The following is a 19,462-nucleotide window of genomic DNA, read 5'->3' as shown; positions in this document are numbered from 1 at the left end:
ATCAAATGGGCTTTTCCTGCCTGTCATACCTTTGACTGACAGACTACTAAAAGGTCAGAGCTTCTCTAATCAAAACTCACCCACTCCATCTGCCATATGGGAGGCAGCTCTAGAGTCACTGGCGGAATAAAAACCTGAGCTATTTACAAGCTAACAGGAATGAATTATGACTAGCTGCCTCTGCAGGACAGGTTTTTTGAAACTGGTCTGGTAATTGCACAATGAGCAGAGTGCTGTTAAACATCATAATTATAGGTATATTACCTTGGGATCTTTTTTATTTTGCTGGAGAAGAAACACGTGCTATAGAAGGGGAGAATTATTTTTCAGTCCTCCATCTCCATTTTACTTTGAAAAACCATCCATATCTCTAATTACTCAGTCTGAAGGTATTTAAGGTATTTTTGGTGAAGGAGAGTAAAATGTATTAGTGTCTGCCCCTGCAGTTTCCTGTTTTGTGATCCCTTTCTCATCTGTGCAGTGGGTTATATAAGGGTTTGACTACTTAAGGTTTTGCCATCTGTGAAAGACCATTATCAGGAATTTAGTGACCTCAAAGTTGAAGCATGGTCACCATAAACTCACAAACACAACCAGAGCTGCTGTCTCCCACTGTGTCAGAGCTGCTCTTTTCATGCTGCGGTGAAGCACTCATTTCCTCCACGTAATTGACATGACTGTATCTAGGAAAAGACATGCTGACATTTGATAACACATTCCACCACTCCCATATCTCATCGGACACTACTCATCCATGTGCGGCCCTCATTCAGTGTCGCTTTTGATGCGAGTTGGAGTCGACAAGAGGGGCAGACAAATTGAGGGGATGACTGTTAACCTTCACAGGTGGTTGACTTGACCTTTGGTCTGCAGTGTCACTAAGGCGCGTGTATGTTAACACATTAGAGGCGCCATCTCGTACCTGACATCAATAATACAGAAAGAATCTTTCCACCTAAAGTACAAAAACACAACAGAGTTTGATCAGTCACTGAACTAAAAGTCAATATATGTGTGTATTTGTTTAATAGCAATAATCACTATTAATCTGGAGACATGGGTGACCTAGTGACCAAGTGATTAGTGGTTTGTTTTTTCATATCAAATAAAGTTACAAAATAAATTTAAATATCTAAAAAAAAAAAAAAAAAGCAATCTAGAGACATTAGTATATGAAAATCAATCAAACTTTGTTAACACAGTCAACGCCATGACTGCGTATTACCACCTTATAATTGTAGTGAACCAATGACAGTCTCATAAAACCAGATTCAGACAGCCAGGGATTCCATAACCTAAGGAACCAATCCTATCAACTTGTGGGGATGGTGGGCTGGAAAAATAAACAAGAAACCTTGTCAGTACACAGAGCGAGAGTTTGCATTAGCACAACCACTAACACTGTGTCAGCCATTGCAAGTTACAAGCTAACAAACGACATACACTAATAAGAGATGCTAACTACGCTAACCGTTCTGATATATCTGATAAAAATGGGAAATTCTTATTGAATGGACAAGATTGGATGATGACGTGCCTGTGCACTGCACTGTGGGATTGTTCTGAGGATTTATGCACCTCTGTCATTGATTATCCTGAAATATGAGTGCACAGCAGCTACAGTATGGTGAAGGCTTTGGGGCATTGCAAGCAAACTGGTAGATCTGGTAGTTATGGTATTCCACAGAGTCATTTGGGTTGCACAACTAAAACAATTGGCTGAGGTTTAGGAAAAGATTGTGATCATTAAATATTAGAGAAACAAAAACAACACAATATCCATACAAGATGGCGTGTGACGATAAAAATAAAGGTCTTGTTTGCTTTGTCTTCTTTGGAGTACCTCAGCATCACTGATACATGCACACAAACTGCCTTAGAAGCACCGTTTAACCATAGTTTGTTGAGCTGCTGCACACTCGAGATGGACAGAAAGTGCTGTGTGCTGCCTGAGCTTAATTGGTATTTCTGCCATCACCTTGTCTAAACTGGCCACGCAGCGGAAGCAGTGCGTCAGCACCACAATAGCAGCAGAGGCTGTCCACTGTCAGTGTCTATGCTGAAACTGTTCAGCCACAACACTGCTGTGCACTCAAGACCTCACAGCCCGATTCACGAGCATATCTGTTGGTGGATGTGATAAGCGAGAGTGCTGAAAGTGTTGACAAAGGCTTTAGGTCACAGTTAACATAGTCTATGTGTGTGAGTGTGAGTGAGACACATGCCTATACACAGCTGCTGTAGCCAGCTGCAATAGTTGAAATGCAGTGCACTGTTTCTGTTACATCAAACAAAGGCCTGGAAAGAATGGGCTAAAACACATCTAGTTACTTCCAACACATTTCAGAGAGAGAAAAACTGAGAGACAGAGGCAGAAAGCAGCAGACAGACCTATTTCCTACAACTCTTGCAGTAAAACCATATATCAATACCCCAGTCGTGGAAAGCGCTCTCTATGCAGGAAATTAACTTGATGACTTTACAGTGTATGTGTGTAAAGCTGAAAGCAATTAAAATTGTGAATAATACACTTTTTTTTTTCTACTATACAAACAGAGCATTGTTTCAATTTCACACTAGCTTGCCTGATTGGATTTCACTGTTTAACTTGTTTGTTCTTAGAGAGGGGGACAACAAATAGGTTTGCATTTATATTGTTAAATCTATTAAATCTGGAGTAAAATAGAGGCCTCTAATCGCCTCCATCATGGTCTTACTTTTTATACAAGTGGCAGTTTACAGATTGATGTTTGAAAAAAACTTATTTGTTTGTTTAAGCTGCTGGTGTGAGAACTCATGTAACCAGATGTGCAACATGTTCCTCTTCTCTTTGGGTTTCGGGTTGTTTGTGCTTGTAAGAAAACTCCCCGGGTGAACTTCTGTAAACAGAAGTGATCAGAAAATGTTGAGACATATGGAGGTAATTGCAGAAAAACAATTAACTGCGTGACTGTTATAATCACTTAGATTCAGTTGATTTACCCTGACTCTAATTTGTCGAAACTTTTCAAGGGGGTTTTAAAACAAGAGGAAAGCTGGTTAAAAGTATCATCAAAATAATAACCCTAACAGCTGGAATGTGTTATAACATGATGTTTTAATATCAATTTATCTACAAAATCTTTACTGACACCACTGTATTCTGGTCTTCATGGAAAGTGCACTGTCACTGAAGCAAAGGAACATATAAAAATTACAAACAAACAGACTGTACCAGTTTGACCATAAAATGTCCATTGATTCTGGCATTGGTACTTACAGTATAAATGAGCAGAATCATATTGAAACAGGATGGTTCAACTTTATGTAGCGTTATCTGAATTTCTACTGGAGAATTCTTTTGTTAAAGAGTTTGTTCTTGGGAAACAACCGTTGTGCATTTTCTTGCAGATCCACCTCATGTTTTTTTTATAATTTAGCACTGAAGTTAGTTGCCACAAAACAGAAACCAAAACAACCAGATGAGTACATTCTTCAGCTGTCCAGAGCTGGTCCTCTCCTGATCAACCAAACAGTTTGGTTATCCAAAGAGACAGAGCACAACTTTAAGCCACTATGGGCACATGTCTCCTGTCCTTGAGGGCGTCTACAGGCCAGATCTCCCTTCAAGTAGCTGTTAACTGCACAGCTTGGTGGTCTCGTAATCCATTGAATTGGGCAGACGGGAGCTGAAGGCCTGTAAGGAGGCATGAATGCGAACCACCTCACTGGCAGTCAGTTTGAGTCGATGCCGGAGGAGACAGGCAAATAGGTCCAACCTCTGTTGACCCGGAGGGGAGAGCCGGTTCACTCTGTCTCGTATCTCCAGGAGTTGAAGCATGGCTGTGTCCTGGGAACCTTGAGTGTACGGGTAGTCCAGCTGCAGGATCAAGTCGCGGATCGCCTCTGGGTCGAAGTGCATGCTGTACCCAAACACCTGGATGCTGTTGATCTTCATGTAGCCCAGGTTCCGGGCAGGATCTGTCACTTCTAAAGGCTCGTAATAAACACTGTCATTCAATCCATCATGAGTCTTTATCCTGCTCCGAAGGTAGATATGAATGGTTTCAAAGAATGTCTTCCATTTGTTGCCCAATGTCAGTGTCCAGTTATAGCACTCGAAGGGAAGGTCCAGCTTGGTGGCCTGCCAGTCTGGAAAACCATTCTCATTGACAGGGATGTACCAGCTCTCTGAATGGCTCCCTCCAAAGGGGTTGATATAGAGCGTAAGGACAGGCTCCAGGGTGCTGTTCTTTGTAAGGCAGATCTGGAGGGATATTCCCAGCAGCATGTGGACCATGTTTGACTTGTACTTGTTGCTCTTCAGCGTTAGCAACATCCTCTTTCTCCACGATGGGTCAAACCAGCTGTTGAGTCGCATGTCATTGCTGATGAAGATGGCATGGACCTAACAGAAAAACACAGACAGCATTGGTACACAGCACACGTCTACACATCTAAAACATAGAACAACAAATACACGGAGAAACTATAAAGTTCCTCAGTAGCCAGAAGGGCAGGGCTTTGTAATGCTGAGTCTCTCCCGTGAGTAAATGTATTCTCCCCAGGCTACAGCTGTAAAAGACAGCTCTGCTCTCAGTCAGCCTGACATGATTAAACAAAGGCTAAAAGAAAAATACCTCTAGCCTACGGTCAGCTCTCTGTAGTAGGTAGCCCAGTTCCAAATCCTGGAGGTCCGTCTCGAATCCCAGATAGTTCTCAGTAGAGTCTGCCACCATGGGCCTGCAGGCCCCTTGTGTCAGGGCAAAGCCCAGGTTGCAGCTCCCACAGCGGGTGTGGTTGTCTTGTGCGCATGCAGCACAGGCCGAGCCTTCCCCAACAGCGCAGGGCGGAGGCAGCTGACAGGGGCTGTGTTCGTATCGGCAGCTGCAGCTGTGAAGCTCCTCAGAGAATGCACCAAGCTGGTTGTTCTCTGAGCAATACAGGAGAGACTGGAAATGACTCAGCCAGTACGACTGAGGCCTAGACCAGGGAAAACAAGAGAAGAGAGAGGGGTAGTTATTGAACAGGACTTATAGGCTGAACTAGTTTAATAGGTAGAAGCTTTATGAGGTCCAGGGCACCTGTCTGGGTCTGCAGACAGCTTGCTCGTTAAAAATAAAAAGCATAATCCACATACGGTAAAACATGCAAACAGGCCCGAGAGGATTCCAGTGAGCATGGTTTAGGTAATTTGCAGGTCTCTGTGGTACCTCTGTTACATAACTATTATTTCAACAGCATCTCAACAGTATTCTATTTCACACTTTAGGCTTGATACACAGTAAAATATTGTGTATAACATAAGATGTTCAAAAGACACTTTTCACCAAAATACTTCGGTGACACGATAACAACTGGATTGTCTTCATGACAAGTGAGCAAACGCCATCCACTAATGAAGGTCATAAGATGTGACCGATGATTGATCGTCATTGAAGCTCTGCACAATTTCCTCATTCAAGCTCAGATTTGGCTCAGTTTAAACCTAAACCTCTTAAATGTCTTTTAACCAAATCAGTGATCCATGTGACCTATTCCTGCTTGACTGGAAAATGTGTGTTTTAATGGTGCAATTGCTGTTATCGGACACAGTTTGTTTCAGCATCTCAAATTTTCCACCCTTCTAACAGTTAGGATTTACATACATTACTGTGTGTGTGCCATTTTTTTATAGCAAAAACTTTTAAATTCACAATCTACCTTTTTTCAGTTAAATTTTTCCACCAGGATAATGATCCCAAGATTGTTCCACAACGAACAATCTTTAGGATTATTCGGAAGTGTTTGCAGGAATACCTACATATTATTGAGTCAACCTTGCTTGAGATTCTTGCAGAGTGTTTCCAGTACCCATGTTTTTGTTGTCCTTAAATGTTTGATGAGTGTAGGTTACACTTGCAAAGAATATGGGCACAAACATTGGTATTTCAAAAGGAAGAGACAGAGAGAGACAGGAAAAAGAGAGAGGAAGTTGTCTTTGATCAGTTTGTGACATAAATATTAGAAGTGCGCCGCAGCCGTAGGGTAACTTACTCTCAGACATACGTATAATTCTCCCATGTGGGCTGGAGTTTGATTCCCGTCTGTAGCACTTTCTTGACTGTGATCCCTTTATGCCTCTTATCCTCTTTGCTCGCTGATGAGAGGAAATGCACAGTACCGTTGGCTTTCCTTTTAGAAAAAAAAAAAAAGCTTTTTCTTTGATGAGGGTGTATTGTGGTAAACTTTATGCTAATCTGAAAATGTTTGGTGGATTACATTTGGGGCATCCTTCCTCTGTATCCCCATCTTATTGTGTGCTTGGCATTGGGAATCAAGTCTCTGTTCAGAAAATCACCGATTTAAATATCATAACCCCCCTAATGGAAAAAGCGGTCATGGGAAATGAACCGAAAGCGCTCTTTCTTTCCATCAATCGCTACCTGTGGGCACAGCATTTCACCTCCGACAGCGTCAGCAGGGAAAGCAGTCGCCAAGACAAGGCTGCAGTTGTGCTGTTAGTTCCCTGGTGTGATTATGTACAGCCTTCCTGCTCCCCTGCAAGTATTCTTCCAAACCACTGCTGCAAATCAGTGTCCTCTAACTTCTGTGTTCGAGGAGCAGAAAAAAATGAAATTTAAATAAACCAAAAATACAGTCAAAGCCAGGTACTTTGTCTTGGTGAGGACTTGTGGACTTTAAAATTAAACCAACAATGGATTCCTTGACAGAAGACCAGTATCTACTTTAAATTAGAAAGCTTTGACTGAAGTGATGTGCACTACAACAATATGGACACTGAAATATTATACACTACATCTGATGTTTGAACACATCATCCTCAGTCCACAGGCATTAATTTGCTACTATAACAGCCCACACTCCTCTGAAGCCTTCAACAAGATTTTGAAACCTAACTGTAGAGATTTGCTCCCATACAGCCACAAGAGCATTAATGAGTTTGGGACCGATTCGATGATCCCGCCTGGCTCGCAATTACAACTCTAGTTTATCCCAAGATTGTTATATGGAGCTGAGGTCAGGTATCTGCGCAGATCAGTGAACATCCTTAGCGACAAACTGGGATAATCTGGCCCACGGCCCTTCTCTAAACAGTTCCCACAAAGTTGGACGCACACTCTGTACCAGAGGTATTCAATTAAAATTCAAAAGTTGTTGATTTTTCACAGGGAAAGGTCTTGAACATTGGTCTTACTTGAGAAGCTAAGATTGGCTGAATAGTGTTACATGACCAGTGCCGTAAAGGCTAGAAAAGCTGCCCCAGATAAAATAGAAGCCTTTGTCAAAATTAATGATTCTCAATCATTTATAGGTTATACATCCAGGTCCAGTTAGGATGGCGTCTGTGATCCACCAATACAGTACATTAATATATGGTATTAATACAAATCTGTCAAATCATTCAATCAGCCAATCTATACTAAAGCAAGGAAGCAAAATAAATCTATATGAATAATCTAAAGAAAGACAAATTAGTGTCATGATATGCAATAATCGCACCTTCTGGCCTTCTTTTCCTTTGTAGGAAATAATGACTAACACAGCGTGAGGCTGTATAGATTAAATTGGACTGAATGCCTTGACAAGTTAATTAAAAACCTATTCAACATTTTTAGACTCAAATCATAATTGCGCTCTCTTGGTAGTCAAGCACAGTTGAGAGGACTCGTTCTGAGATGCATTCAAGACCTTGATGTACGTGAAAAAAAAAAAAAATCTGACACCTTTTTTTAGTGCGAAGCCTATGAATAAGAAAAGGCATTTTCTAAGCTGATTAAAGCAGAAGTACTGAATACATCCACTGAATGACAATGTGCATCATTATGCCTAATGGCAAAAGTTCCAACACAAAGTATACTGTGCAGTTTTATCATTACCCGCCTAATAAAAGCCAAGCTGACTGCTGCTTCCAATGTCTTATACGCTCATAATTGTCAGCACAGAGGAAAAGTAGCCCCCAGGAAGCAGAACGAATCACATATCTCTCATCTATCTCAAGTGCCATGAACGGGATGGTAAAGGGAGAGTGAGAGGTTTTTCACGCGATTTCGCTTCTCTCCCAGACAAACTGACAGGCATCCCGTTGTCAGTCTCTTCCCACTGAGTATGAAGACTTCTATGAAGAGTGAAAACAAAGGCAAAGCTTCACAGTTGATGCAATGGTAATAACATAGATAAACACTGCCTAGATGAGGGCGATGACACTCCTTTTTCCAGGCAAGTGGGTGGTAATATCAGCTGCAAAGATCAGTGATTAATGTGTGTTTTGCCAATGTGGTGGAGAGAGCGAGACAGATTAGGGAGGGGGGTAAACTGAGACAGAGAAAAGAAAGAAACAGAGAGATGGACTGGACATTGAACAGAGTGCACTGTATAGATTCATCTGGCAGCTGATTTATGTGTTGTGCTCTGTACCATAACCACCATTACTGTGGTGGCTCAGTCGAACTTAACGCAGTGTGACTGACAGTGATTGGATTCATCACCTTCGGCAATCGGCCCCTTTGACTTACTGTAGGATAGGATACCATTGAAGGTATCCAATACAAATGTGGATTTCATTCAGTCCAAAAACACAAATTCACCAGAAAAACCTTAAGGTACAAATGGTGAATTATTTCCTATAGAAATTCACTGGGCAATTGGGTTTTAAAAGTAAGAAGATAACAGTAAGACTGGCAGAGGGTCAACAGACCAAAAAAAGTAGTGACAAACAGCAAATAATCCTTGGTCCAATCATAACACAATTGAAAGAAGTGAAACAACAGCTGGGCCTCTGAAAAAACTGGTCAGTGTCCACTTTACTTGACTGGCAACATAACTTCTAACACTGTCTTCTACTGTGCATTGGTTACTGTGGCAGGTTTTGGCCATTGCTCTTTGTGACCACAATTAACTTTCCTAATGTTAAAAGGATGAATGCTACAAAGTAAAATATGTCAGTAAAATGTTAGTTTTCACATGTAACACTAATTTACATAGACTACCTCGTAGACTAGCATGATCAAGTTTATTTCTTTAAAATGTTACTATTAATAATAACCACATTTATGGACTAATGTATCTCAGTTGAATTATTTTATTAATCAGCTCTGTTCATTTATTATATCATTCATTGTCTTGTCAATATGTAACCTGACTCATAATCAACGGAGCTAAATTCTAGACTACCAGTCCTCAGACTGTACTCATAACTTAGCCTGGTACGCTACATACAAAGACTGTATTTTCCACAGTGTGTGAAGATGATATAGATTGTAATGTTAGTGGATGTTCTCATGTTGGGTAAGTCCTACCTTGAGTTGTCACCTTTACTAAGGGAATGTCCTTTCTTTTTATTAGTCTCTTTCTTATATTAACAAGTTATCACTTGGTGAAATGAAAATGAATAAAAACTGTCCTCAGCAGTAAAGGCAGTAACACCCCAAAAAGTCATGGAGGAGTGGATAGAGTCCTAAAACCCAGAAATTAGTTAGTATTTTAGCACTTTGGTTCCTTCTTACCAAAATCTGTGGACTTTTTTGAATGGGTTTTAGGTTAAATGGCTGATATAAGGTCTGTGGTTAACACAAGCTCAAGACATTTTCACATTCATTGTGTAATTCAGTCTTTAAACACTAGTCTGAAACTGGTTATGACATAAATTTAAAGAACAAACCTAATGTAAGACTTGAAAGGATGGGGGTGAACGTGTTATGCAGTATTAATTCATAATTAGGCTACAAATGGGCAAATTTCATCATATATATAAATTTGATAATACTGCATTATATGTAATTTGTAAAAATGGAATTTCCCCCTTTGTAGCCAGTGTAGGGAATCTATTTTCAGAGGGATTTCTGAGGATTTCATGGAGATGAAGTCCAATGAGATGGAATTAAGATTTCATGATTTTGTGAAAATTTCATGAAGCTTCATAAAGATTTAATGGACCAGAGACTTGTCGAATCAGGGACCACAAGTGTTTTGTTTACTGTTATAGCACCAAGGAAAGCCAGGTTATTGTGATCTAATCTGCAAGTGACAATGTGTGTCTGCTAAAACAGATGCCTAGCTCAATGAATGCATTCCACATTAAGGACACTCTAAAGGAAATCCTACACATAGACTAAAGGTTTATTGCCAGGGTATACAACTGAAATGTCACATCAGCAATTGTTTACTACATTGCCGGACTAATCTACAGAGAGAGCTGCAGGCTGTGACCCCATCTCCAATGGGTGTATACAGGAATGTAACACAAAAGGAAGGAATGTACAAAAACATACATTGAAAAAGCTTTAACATAAAAAGACACAAACGTATGCTTGACGAAACATTTTTAAACTGTCAAATTGTAAAAATAAAAAGATAAGATAGATAAGATTCACATCAAAACGTATGTTTTCAGGGCCTTTGCTTACCGTTCTCTTGGTAGGCGGACTTGGGGCTGTCGGTGACATCTTTTACTCAGACTGAAGAGCTTGAAGATGACCCTCTGGGCTCGTTTGGAGAGGACCCGCATACTGTTCTCCAGCTGCTCATATCGCCACTGGAACAAGCTGTCTAGTGTCCACAAGTGTTGGATGGTTGACACGTTGAGGAAATAGTTCTGGGGCAGCCTTGCAAAGAACGCCTTGAATTCATCTGTTACAACAGACATGACACATAAAACACCTATGCTATACCAGTAGGTTGATGGGCTCTAAGATCTAACCTGCCAATGGTGATAAGCATCTTAAAATAATTAATAATTCACTTTTTAAACAGTGATCCAACTGGGATTGAAACATTGATTAGATACATCGTGGGCTAGAATTCATAAGCAGATGTTTTATTGATGTTGTTTCTGAATAGCCTTGCATCAACATGTAATGATGTACAATTGTGCTACTCCTATTTACTGGGTTTAAAAACAAACAGTGTAAATCTAAATGTTACACCCCCCGTCTAAAGTGTCTAATCCACTTTTGTGTGAAGAGAACTTTGGTTATATTTGGTCTTTGTTTTAAACAGCATCAATTTGCCTTATTTTCTCTTTTAGTTTAGGTCATTTATAGGTTGTACCAATTTTCCAAGCTCCTTAAAAATAAATAACTTTGCTTAACCAAGTTTAATGGTACTGAAGTGCATTATGAGTTGTGTCATTTTACTTCAACACATCATGGAAAATTTGCAGGTAGTGTACCATGTGCCAACTTTGATTTTTCTCTCCTGTGTTTATATCCTGCAGTGGCATTTTCATGGTTCCAGTTCAAGTCAGTGATGACCAACTGAAAACGAGAGCCTTGACAAGGATCATCTCAGTGCTCCATTAACCAATTGACAGGTGCACATTGGACTGTCCGATGGTATAGAACCCAAGAGAACACAGCAGTTGCGCCCGCCAAATATCGGAAACAGACGGCTGAATCTCTCAGTCACATTTCAAGGAGCCTTTGAATTTGGACAGACCTTGGCAGCCTGATCTATTTGGACCAGAAACGTGGACCTTGTAGTATCTCAATTGGGACACAGCATCTGACAAGTGGTGCTTTGAAAAGTCACTTCTGACATTTTGATCATATTCAGTAAAGCAAAAAGAAAACCAAAGGCATCCTGAGTGTCACTTAAGAGGGTAAGGTATGACAGAGAGACCACCATGTTGCAGGAAGCAAATTGGCTTATGGGAACTATCGTCTGAAATTAGACAAATACTAACAGAACTAGAGTAAACAATGCAAAGGTATCATAATTATTTATTTTTAATATTTGATGTATATATGTTTAATTGCTAAATATAACATCACTGATACAGTGTTACTACTGCAGCTACTGTATTTGTACTACTACTACTACTACTAATAAGTATCAATGTTGTGATTATCTCTTTAAGGATGAACGGACATGACACTCTTAATTAACACAGATTTAGTTTTACTTTCTCTGTGGACTGAGCACTTTGATACTTTCACAGTATCAATATAGAACCTAGGCCTGCTTTATAATCTAAAAAGACATGGAAATCTCATTTTGCACAATATGGGACCTTTTAAAGGGAAACGCATTTCCGATTCTGTTATTTCCTTTTGTGTCACCATTTGGTTTAAGGATAAAAATGTCATAGCTACAAGGCAGGAATAGCTATCTCTTGATCTCTTTAGTGTCAGTTGTTCTTCTGCTGATAAGGCAGCGAGCTTGAAATCTGTGATATTCCACACTGAAGGGCACATTTATGACTCTTGCAGGTATCTGCATTCCGGGCACACTCTTGCCCTCATTTTACACCCAGCTATTAAAACATAAACTTTGAAAGTAATTGCACTTAGGGATATTTCAGCCAAATCTGAAGAGTGGAAAAAAAAAAAAAACATCCATTTTGATTTCACCTGAGTAATAACCACCAAGGCAGGGTGACCGAGCACAGCAATAATAACCAAACATTATGCTAAGAGCTTCCATTCAAACTCTGTCTCCCTGGTGATATGAAAACCCAGACTGGCAATAAATGGGTTTTTATAGCTGATTAATCTGCTCCATACATATTGTAAACTACCTGAGCCGAAAGCTGTTTATTTTTTTTAATCCAGTTCTGTCGCGTTGTTAATTTTCTATATGCAGACAGTGAGCCAGGACCCGGGATTGACAACCAGCTATTATAGTTGACCTATAAATCATAGAGTAGGGAGGAACATACATATAGGATCCTCACTCAGATTTAACAGTGGAGATAAAACACTTGAATTCATCCTCACTCCCTTTCATATGAATGATTTATACCCTAAAAGTTTGATTTTCCTGCAGCAAGGATGATGCATGCATGCAATGTGAAAAAAAGCAAAAATCCATTCATTTCCAGAGGGCTTCCATACCTGATTCCTCAAATTCTTTATAGAGCATCCCCCATGTCTCTGTGATCCTCTCCAGGCTCTCCTCCATGGCTTGAATGTCCATATAGGGGCAGTTGCACTCTGGGAATTTGGGGTCACAGTTGCACCAGCAGTCGTTGTCCTTGCAGACAAATTCGCCCTCTCCATTGCAGGCAATGTAGCTCAGAGCAGCCTGCACAAAACTTTCTCTCAAGTAGTCTGGGAGGATCACTTGCAAGCCTGTAAAACCGAGCTGGGTTTAGTGCCATCATCAAACTGTGAAGTCGGGGAGTGACAATGAAAGTGTAATGGCAATACATACTATTGCCCGAGCTTATAACTTATCTAATAAAATCTATAAATCTATATATTTGTATGCCAAACTGTCACTGATTTTTTATCCCATGTGCATATACTTCATCTTTAAAAAAATATCATGACAATCACAATAAAAGTAGTAAAAAAGTCAGACAAACCTTGTAGCTGGACTTTATTTTCAGGGCTCTGGACCAGCACAGAGCTAACAGAATCAAGGTTGTCATAGTTACTGCATCCAAGAGGACCTGTGCGGGTCTCTGTCACCTGGCGACAAATAAAAAGCTCATTTGTAAGTTCTCCACAGCATCCATTTCAGAACAAGTGTGTGGTTAAATTATATGTCTTTACACAAAGAAATATATTTACTTTTACTCCTAAACTTGATTCAAAACTGGTTTGAGTGAAGCCAACAAAGAAAAGTGTCTTGTGCAACATAAAGGGCTTTGTCTGTTCTGCGTTAATTAAGTAGTTTCTACACAATCAATTGTACTTGTGAATGTCAAAAGAAAACTAGAGTAAGCTTATTTAGATTCTTCTAAATTGCTGCAAGAGTGCTTTGTGGCACTCATTTTTCTGCTAGAGCTCCACACAGTTTCTATTTTTTTGTCTAGTCACTGATTGAAGACGTTTCGATTGACCTTTGCCACAAAGCAGCTCCAGCAAAGCATTCTTTTACACTTCATTTGCAAGAGAAGATCTTATTTCAGTGCTTTCCTTTCTCTTGCAGTGACACGGCAGGGAGCACCTAACTGTTTCTCATTTTTCTCTCTTTGTGGTCGTGGGGCACCATATTTTGTTCTGCGATTTGTCCTGGTCAGGCTTGTCAGAGGACAGTTGGTTGCAAAGTGACAGATGGATGAGGCGAGACAATGAGGGTCAGTCGATCAGTAACACAGTCAGAGGGGGCTGAAAGGCTTGGGGGAACTCATATGAGGCCGGTGCTGCGGGGAAGTGAAAACTCAGTGCAGGGCTCTTTAATCAAAAGCCTAATCCGGTGGAAAGAGGAAGAATAAATATCCTCTGTGAATGGGAGGAAAGGGAAAATGAAGATAATTTGAGTGCGATTCTACAGCTATAATATTTATATCACATTATATCCCTTGTTTCCCTCATGAGGGATTTTAACGCTGATATGAATGTGAGGAAATGAGATACAACCCTGGGCATGAGACCACATGAATACTGAATCCATACAAGGAATTATTTGATATGCCATATGATATGCCATATGGCAAAATATTGACTGATGAGCAGAACATTCAATTTCCGCTTTGCAAAGCAGCTGCTATTCACTATAGATACATTCTGGTATATTAAAAAATACTTAATAGGACATTATTGGCCACCTGTATCTTAGCACACGGCTGGATGAGGGAATGAAGCAAAGGCTGAAGAGCTATAAACGATTTGTGTCTTTAGATGGTATATTTTTCTTCCTCATGATGTGAACTTTTAGTCCTGGTGCTACAGTGCTGGAAGTAGTGAACTGGCTCTGTCAAACAGCAGCGGGAGCAAGACGAGCACAGAGAGCAGGCAATTTTGATCACTGCCACATACAGCAGATGAGTAATCTAATGGCTGCAATATTCTAACGCCAGAAACATGTTGTAAAAGTAAAGGTTTGAGTGCCATAATGGATGATCAAGTTAGCCGTCAATGTACTCTACAGTAGTCCAGACAACAATCGATTCAGTCTTGAGTCTGGAAACACAAAAAATGTATTTCTCTGCCATAATGAGAACACAACACAATCCAGCGGTTGTCCATGAGAGGAAAATATGAAACCAGAAATTCCTGCTGTCTCTGTCGCCTTGTTCATCAGTGTGTGCAGACAGGCTGGCAAATATGGCCCAAGTCAGGTGGGGATATTGCCATTGATTCAGTCAAGGAAATTCTCAGATGGTAACAAAAATGATCCCCGCTGCTCTCGAACAACTGGTGTCATTACTCATTGAACAAACAAGCTGGTATGTGCCGTGACTTCTTTAAGAGAGACCAGATTTCCACAGTCAATCCCTGCAACAGGCTTTTGCCTCCAAAATAAGCTTCAATTTCCCCATTGCATGGAGCCAGCGTGGGGTGGGGGGGTTGTGGTCTTCATTCAACAACTTGTTTGATTTCAAATTCATGCAGAGGACCGTCTGGCTGTCTCTGTTCTGCTACCATGTGGGGGCAACGCCCTGTGGAAATTATGCACAAGTGTGGAGGAATCTATCGCGCCTTTGACTCACTTTCTACCAGTGATGGAGGTGAATCGCTCCTCTTCGCACCTGTCAGTTACGCCAGATGACTACCTTTGGAGCATGAAAGCACGCTCTCTCTTCTTCCCTCCCTCTCTATAGCTACTAAAAAAAAACAAAAAACTAATTCCCAAAGAAATGAAACAGACAAAAGCATCTGCCTCTGTACCTCAGATGTGCTCACCTTAGATACAAAAGAAAAACCCTCCCTGAACACAATGTAGTGAGAGTATGAAGCTTTGATATAAGTACAGGGAGTCTGATTCATGTTCTGCCACGGCAGAGAAGCAGAGAAAGCCACACTTCAGAGGCTGACTACCGCCGTGTTCCTGAGGAATGAAAAAGGCCGAAAGCAGGGTCATCCTCCCCTCTGTCACCCTATTAACCCCATGCTACCTGAAGGTGACAACCGGAGGCAGGAACGAGCTGTGTTTTCACAAGATTCATTTATCTTCCCCTCGCCATATGTGCTCATCACAGCGCTTCCTCCAGACTCAATGTGCTCACGGCGGCTGAAGATCATATCTCATCACAAGCTCGCTGATAAAAAGCATCATCTTCCACTTTATTTTCATTGCCGTTATCATTGTGTTATAACAAGGAAATTGTTAACCATGGCAATAACACATGCAAAAAAAAAAAAAAAGAAAAAAAAAGGCAGTTTTCTTCACTGCAAATGACACCTGGAAGCAACAGACAGATTTAAACTTTGAAGATGAAATTAAAATTGAAATCTGTGAAATGCACATCAAGGTGAGAGAAACCAAGTGCAATGAGTTTACATAATTTCACACCTTCACAGTGACTCTATTTCTTAGCTGTGGTGTTTTATGGATATTCATATCACATCTCGATTCATTAGTTTTCCTTCTTGTTACATTATATAATTATGCATTTTGTTACATTTGATATTTTTGTTATTTCTTGATGACTTGGCACCTGCTTGGATTACTAACTGGATTTTTGTGGTCAGACAATGGCAATAAAGCTCTCACAGTGACACAATATATTGTACCGGTATATTGTAGTGTGGCTGTGGCTCTGGAGTTAGAGCCGATTGTCCACTAATCAGGAGGTCGGTGAAGATACTAAACCCCAAATTGCAACCACTCCTTCAACCTGAATAACCGTAAAGGTCATTTTTTCAACTCTCTCACACGACCAATAGGAATGTCTGCTGAAATAGCGCTCCTATGGAGGCATGACTGTACAGACGGTGGTGTACCTACCTTCATTGCCATGGTTACTGTAATAATGGTCATGGCTTGGTTAGGTTAAGGTGCAAAAACTACTAGGTTAGGTTTAGGAAAAGATGGTGATTCAGGTCAAAATAATGTACTTCCTCAACATCAGATGATCTTTGTTGTCATGGTTACAATAATAACAACATAGTGAACTTGTCAAATGGTCACGGATAACAGAAACTACTGCTATATATAACTGCTGCTTTCACATGGGAATCGAACACCGCTCTCCTGTGTTATATTCCTGTGTTTTGTTTACCCATCCATCCACCAAAACCACCTTGTGACCTGGACTTTGTCGCTCTATACACTCCCTCACTGCACTTTTCCCTTTGATCCTGTCATAATTACTACTCAGAAACAACAAAAAATAATAATCTGCTGCAAAAACAACCTATATGCTTGTTTTTTTTACAGGAAGACAGTCTCCCAGATTGCCCCTGTTGGCTGTTCCATCAGTGTATGGATGTGATGTATGAATGTGTGAGTGAATGGGTGAATGTCTCAAGTATTGTATGTATTGTTTTGGTTACAGATGAATCTCCTACTATAAAGAAGTGGTGACAGTTCAAAAGGCATCATGTATTTTGTTTGTCATACTGATGGTAAAGAACAGAATATCACATCATATCGCTTCCAGCTATACGGTTATTATGGTTTTCTTCCATTCAAAGAAGGCTTTCATAGACGCTTTCATAGAGGCTTCTCTGGGCAGAATCCCATACCAGCATTTCCAGATGGCAGTGAGACGCAAATCCCAGAAAACCCAAAAATCATGTACCGTTACTGTGTGCTGCAATCACAGTTTACAATCAAAGCCAGCGAGATACAAAGAAACAGGAGCAGAAGGTCTGATGTTTGTATTTCCAGGCCTGCTGGAACAGTACACTCACCCTCTGTACTGTTGTTCTGAGAGGTTTGCACTTATGGTGAAGATGATTTGTTAATATTTGTCATGAGATACCAGTTCGATTTGGACAAATACTCTATCATTTGCTCTATTGCGTCTAGACTTTGTCTGGCTTAGCTGCTTTGCTTATTTAATGCCTGTCAAAATCAAAATCATGAACAGCCCACTATTTTCAAAGTGAATTGTCAATTTGTCTCTTGTGGTTACTGTAGATTTACCTGCCTCTCATATAAATAAATGATGCAATTGGCTTTGCAATAGCGAAACAAAATCATTTTCAAAGGAAGAATAGCAACACAGGGAAACAAGAGTAAAAGACACTTATCTGCCATGACTACCAGCCTTTAGCTTTAAGGAGTTTGAAGTTTTCTTTTTACTTTATTGTCATGATGTAATGAGTTTGACTTGATGGATGACTTGTGGAAGATGAGGGTAAACAGAATCTTTAAAAAGTCAGTGCATTAAGTTGTGAATGTGCCCCAAGCACTGTGCAATGGAGATGCAAAGGTGGTACCTTGATGGCAGTGGAGGCGATCTGGATGTGGTGCAGCTTGCGCAGGGTGCTCTCCCTGTCGATGAAGTAGGAAGCGGCCAGCTGGTGCAGAGCTTCCAGAGTCACAGTGGAGGAGTTGCCCGAGTAATCGCTCACCTCTGCTTTCTTACTCAGTTTCCTCTTGTCCACAAATATCGTTAAGGCCTCTTCTCCTGCACGGAGACATAACATTTAATTAATTTTGAAAAAAAAAAAGCCAAAGTGCAGTCGCATCATCTGCCGTCGTTAAGGGCTTCCAAGTATAATCTCCCTCTCAGCCTCTCGAAGGCTGAGCCGAGCTGCGCTTCTCTGACATAAAATCAAAGCGTTAATATCTTAAGTGTTTTAAGTGATTTTTTTTGGTGTTTGTCTCCATCTTTGGTGCTAAGCACTCATCGCTGAGGTGTCTATGCGCTGCACTCTCAACAAATCACTTGTCAATCAAAAGGTGTGCCAATTCGTGTCAGAGCTTTCCACTTGGATTTGCTGTTAATGAAGCATTTGGCACTCTTTTCACAGAGTCACATTGCTAATGGTGCCCCTTTTTTTGTTTTGAATTTACTCCAATTAATCTACAATTTATCATGTTGCCATAATTTTACAGCCTGCCACCTGTTCTGCTGCAGAAGACACATTCACTGAACTCCAGGTGGAAAGAGCACAGCGAAACCAGAGCCTCCGAAGCACAAAGATAGTTGACCTCAATTAGGATAAGCCACATCACCCTGTATCAGTAGCCACTGATCATAGCAATCAGCACCTCATAAGCCTAGGGGCCATGGTGCAGCAGCAGCACATTCTCTGTGCCTTCAGAGTCTCCAAGACACTACACCTCATATTTCTCAACATAATGCAGTGTTAATGCTTCAGGGCCATTTTTTTTTCTGCCTACCGCCTTTCTTCCTCAGTTGCTGAAGGGCACCCTCTTAATATCACAATCTATTTATTAATTTCATTAAGTCCATATGTTTCTGAACACAGAGGCAATCCATTCAGAACCACAGAGGCATATCTCTGGCAACAATCCAAGGCAAACTCCTCATTCTCCTCTCTTCATACCACTAAGTACTGGCAGGGAGCCAGAGTGCGGGGCTGCATCAACTCAGGCAGCTGGTAGGGTTGCATTATATGCAGCCATTCACAACAGCATTCAGACCTCTAGCCTAGGAGAGAGGTCTAAAGTAGTTGACAAGTGTTGCCCTGTAAAAGCAAATCTGCTTTGCAAAACCCAACCGGGCCTCTCCGGCATCTTAAATTAGTTTTTCTTCTTTTTTTTTTTCTTCACTCAGAGGACCATTAATGCTTGTCCATTCATCACACTGCAGAAAACCAAAAACCAGGTGAGTGTGATTGGGAGCTAGAGTGACAGGTTTACAGTGCACAGGCTTTTACGTGTATTTATACATCTC

General features: G+C 40.7%; 1 protein-coding gene across 1 annotated transcript in view; it reads right to left on the bottom strand.

The window, feature by feature from the left end:
• Positions 1-3,078: 3,078 nt before the first annotated feature.
• The window catches only part of brinp3a.2 (bone morphogenetic protein/retinoic acid inducible neural-specific 3a, tandem duplicate 2), a 47,302-nt gene continuing 30,918 nt past the window's right edge, over positions 3,079-19,462 (bottom strand). The window contains exons 4-9 of the mRNA XM_071486339.1: positions 18,036-18,226; positions 13,286-13,391; positions 12,813-13,049; positions 10,386-10,608; positions 4,620-4,962; positions 3,079-4,387 (exon numbers count right to left, since the gene is read on the bottom strand). Of these exons, the coding sequence (XP_071342440.1) occupies positions 3,617-4,387; positions 4,620-4,962; positions 10,386-10,608; positions 12,813-13,049; positions 13,286-13,391; positions 18,036-18,226 (1,871 nt within the window). The 3' untranslated portion in view covers positions 3,079-3,616. The remainder of the gene's footprint in view (positions 4,388-4,619; positions 4,963-10,385; positions 10,609-12,812; positions 13,050-13,285; positions 13,392-18,035; positions 18,227-19,462) is intronic.

The sequence above is a fragment of the Trachinotus anak genome, unplaced genomic scaffold (genome assembly GCF_046630095.1).
Source record: "Trachinotus anak isolate AG129_WGS33_773 ecotype Australia unplaced genomic scaffold, CSIRO_AGI_Tana_v1 ptg000010l, whole genome shotgun sequence".
Classification (NCBI taxonomy): domain Eukaryota; kingdom Metazoa; phylum Chordata; class Actinopteri; order Carangiformes; family Carangidae; genus Trachinotus; species Trachinotus anak.
The sequence above is the reverse complement of the archived record's forward strand: the minus strand, read 5'-3'. Positions and strand labels throughout refer to the sequence as shown.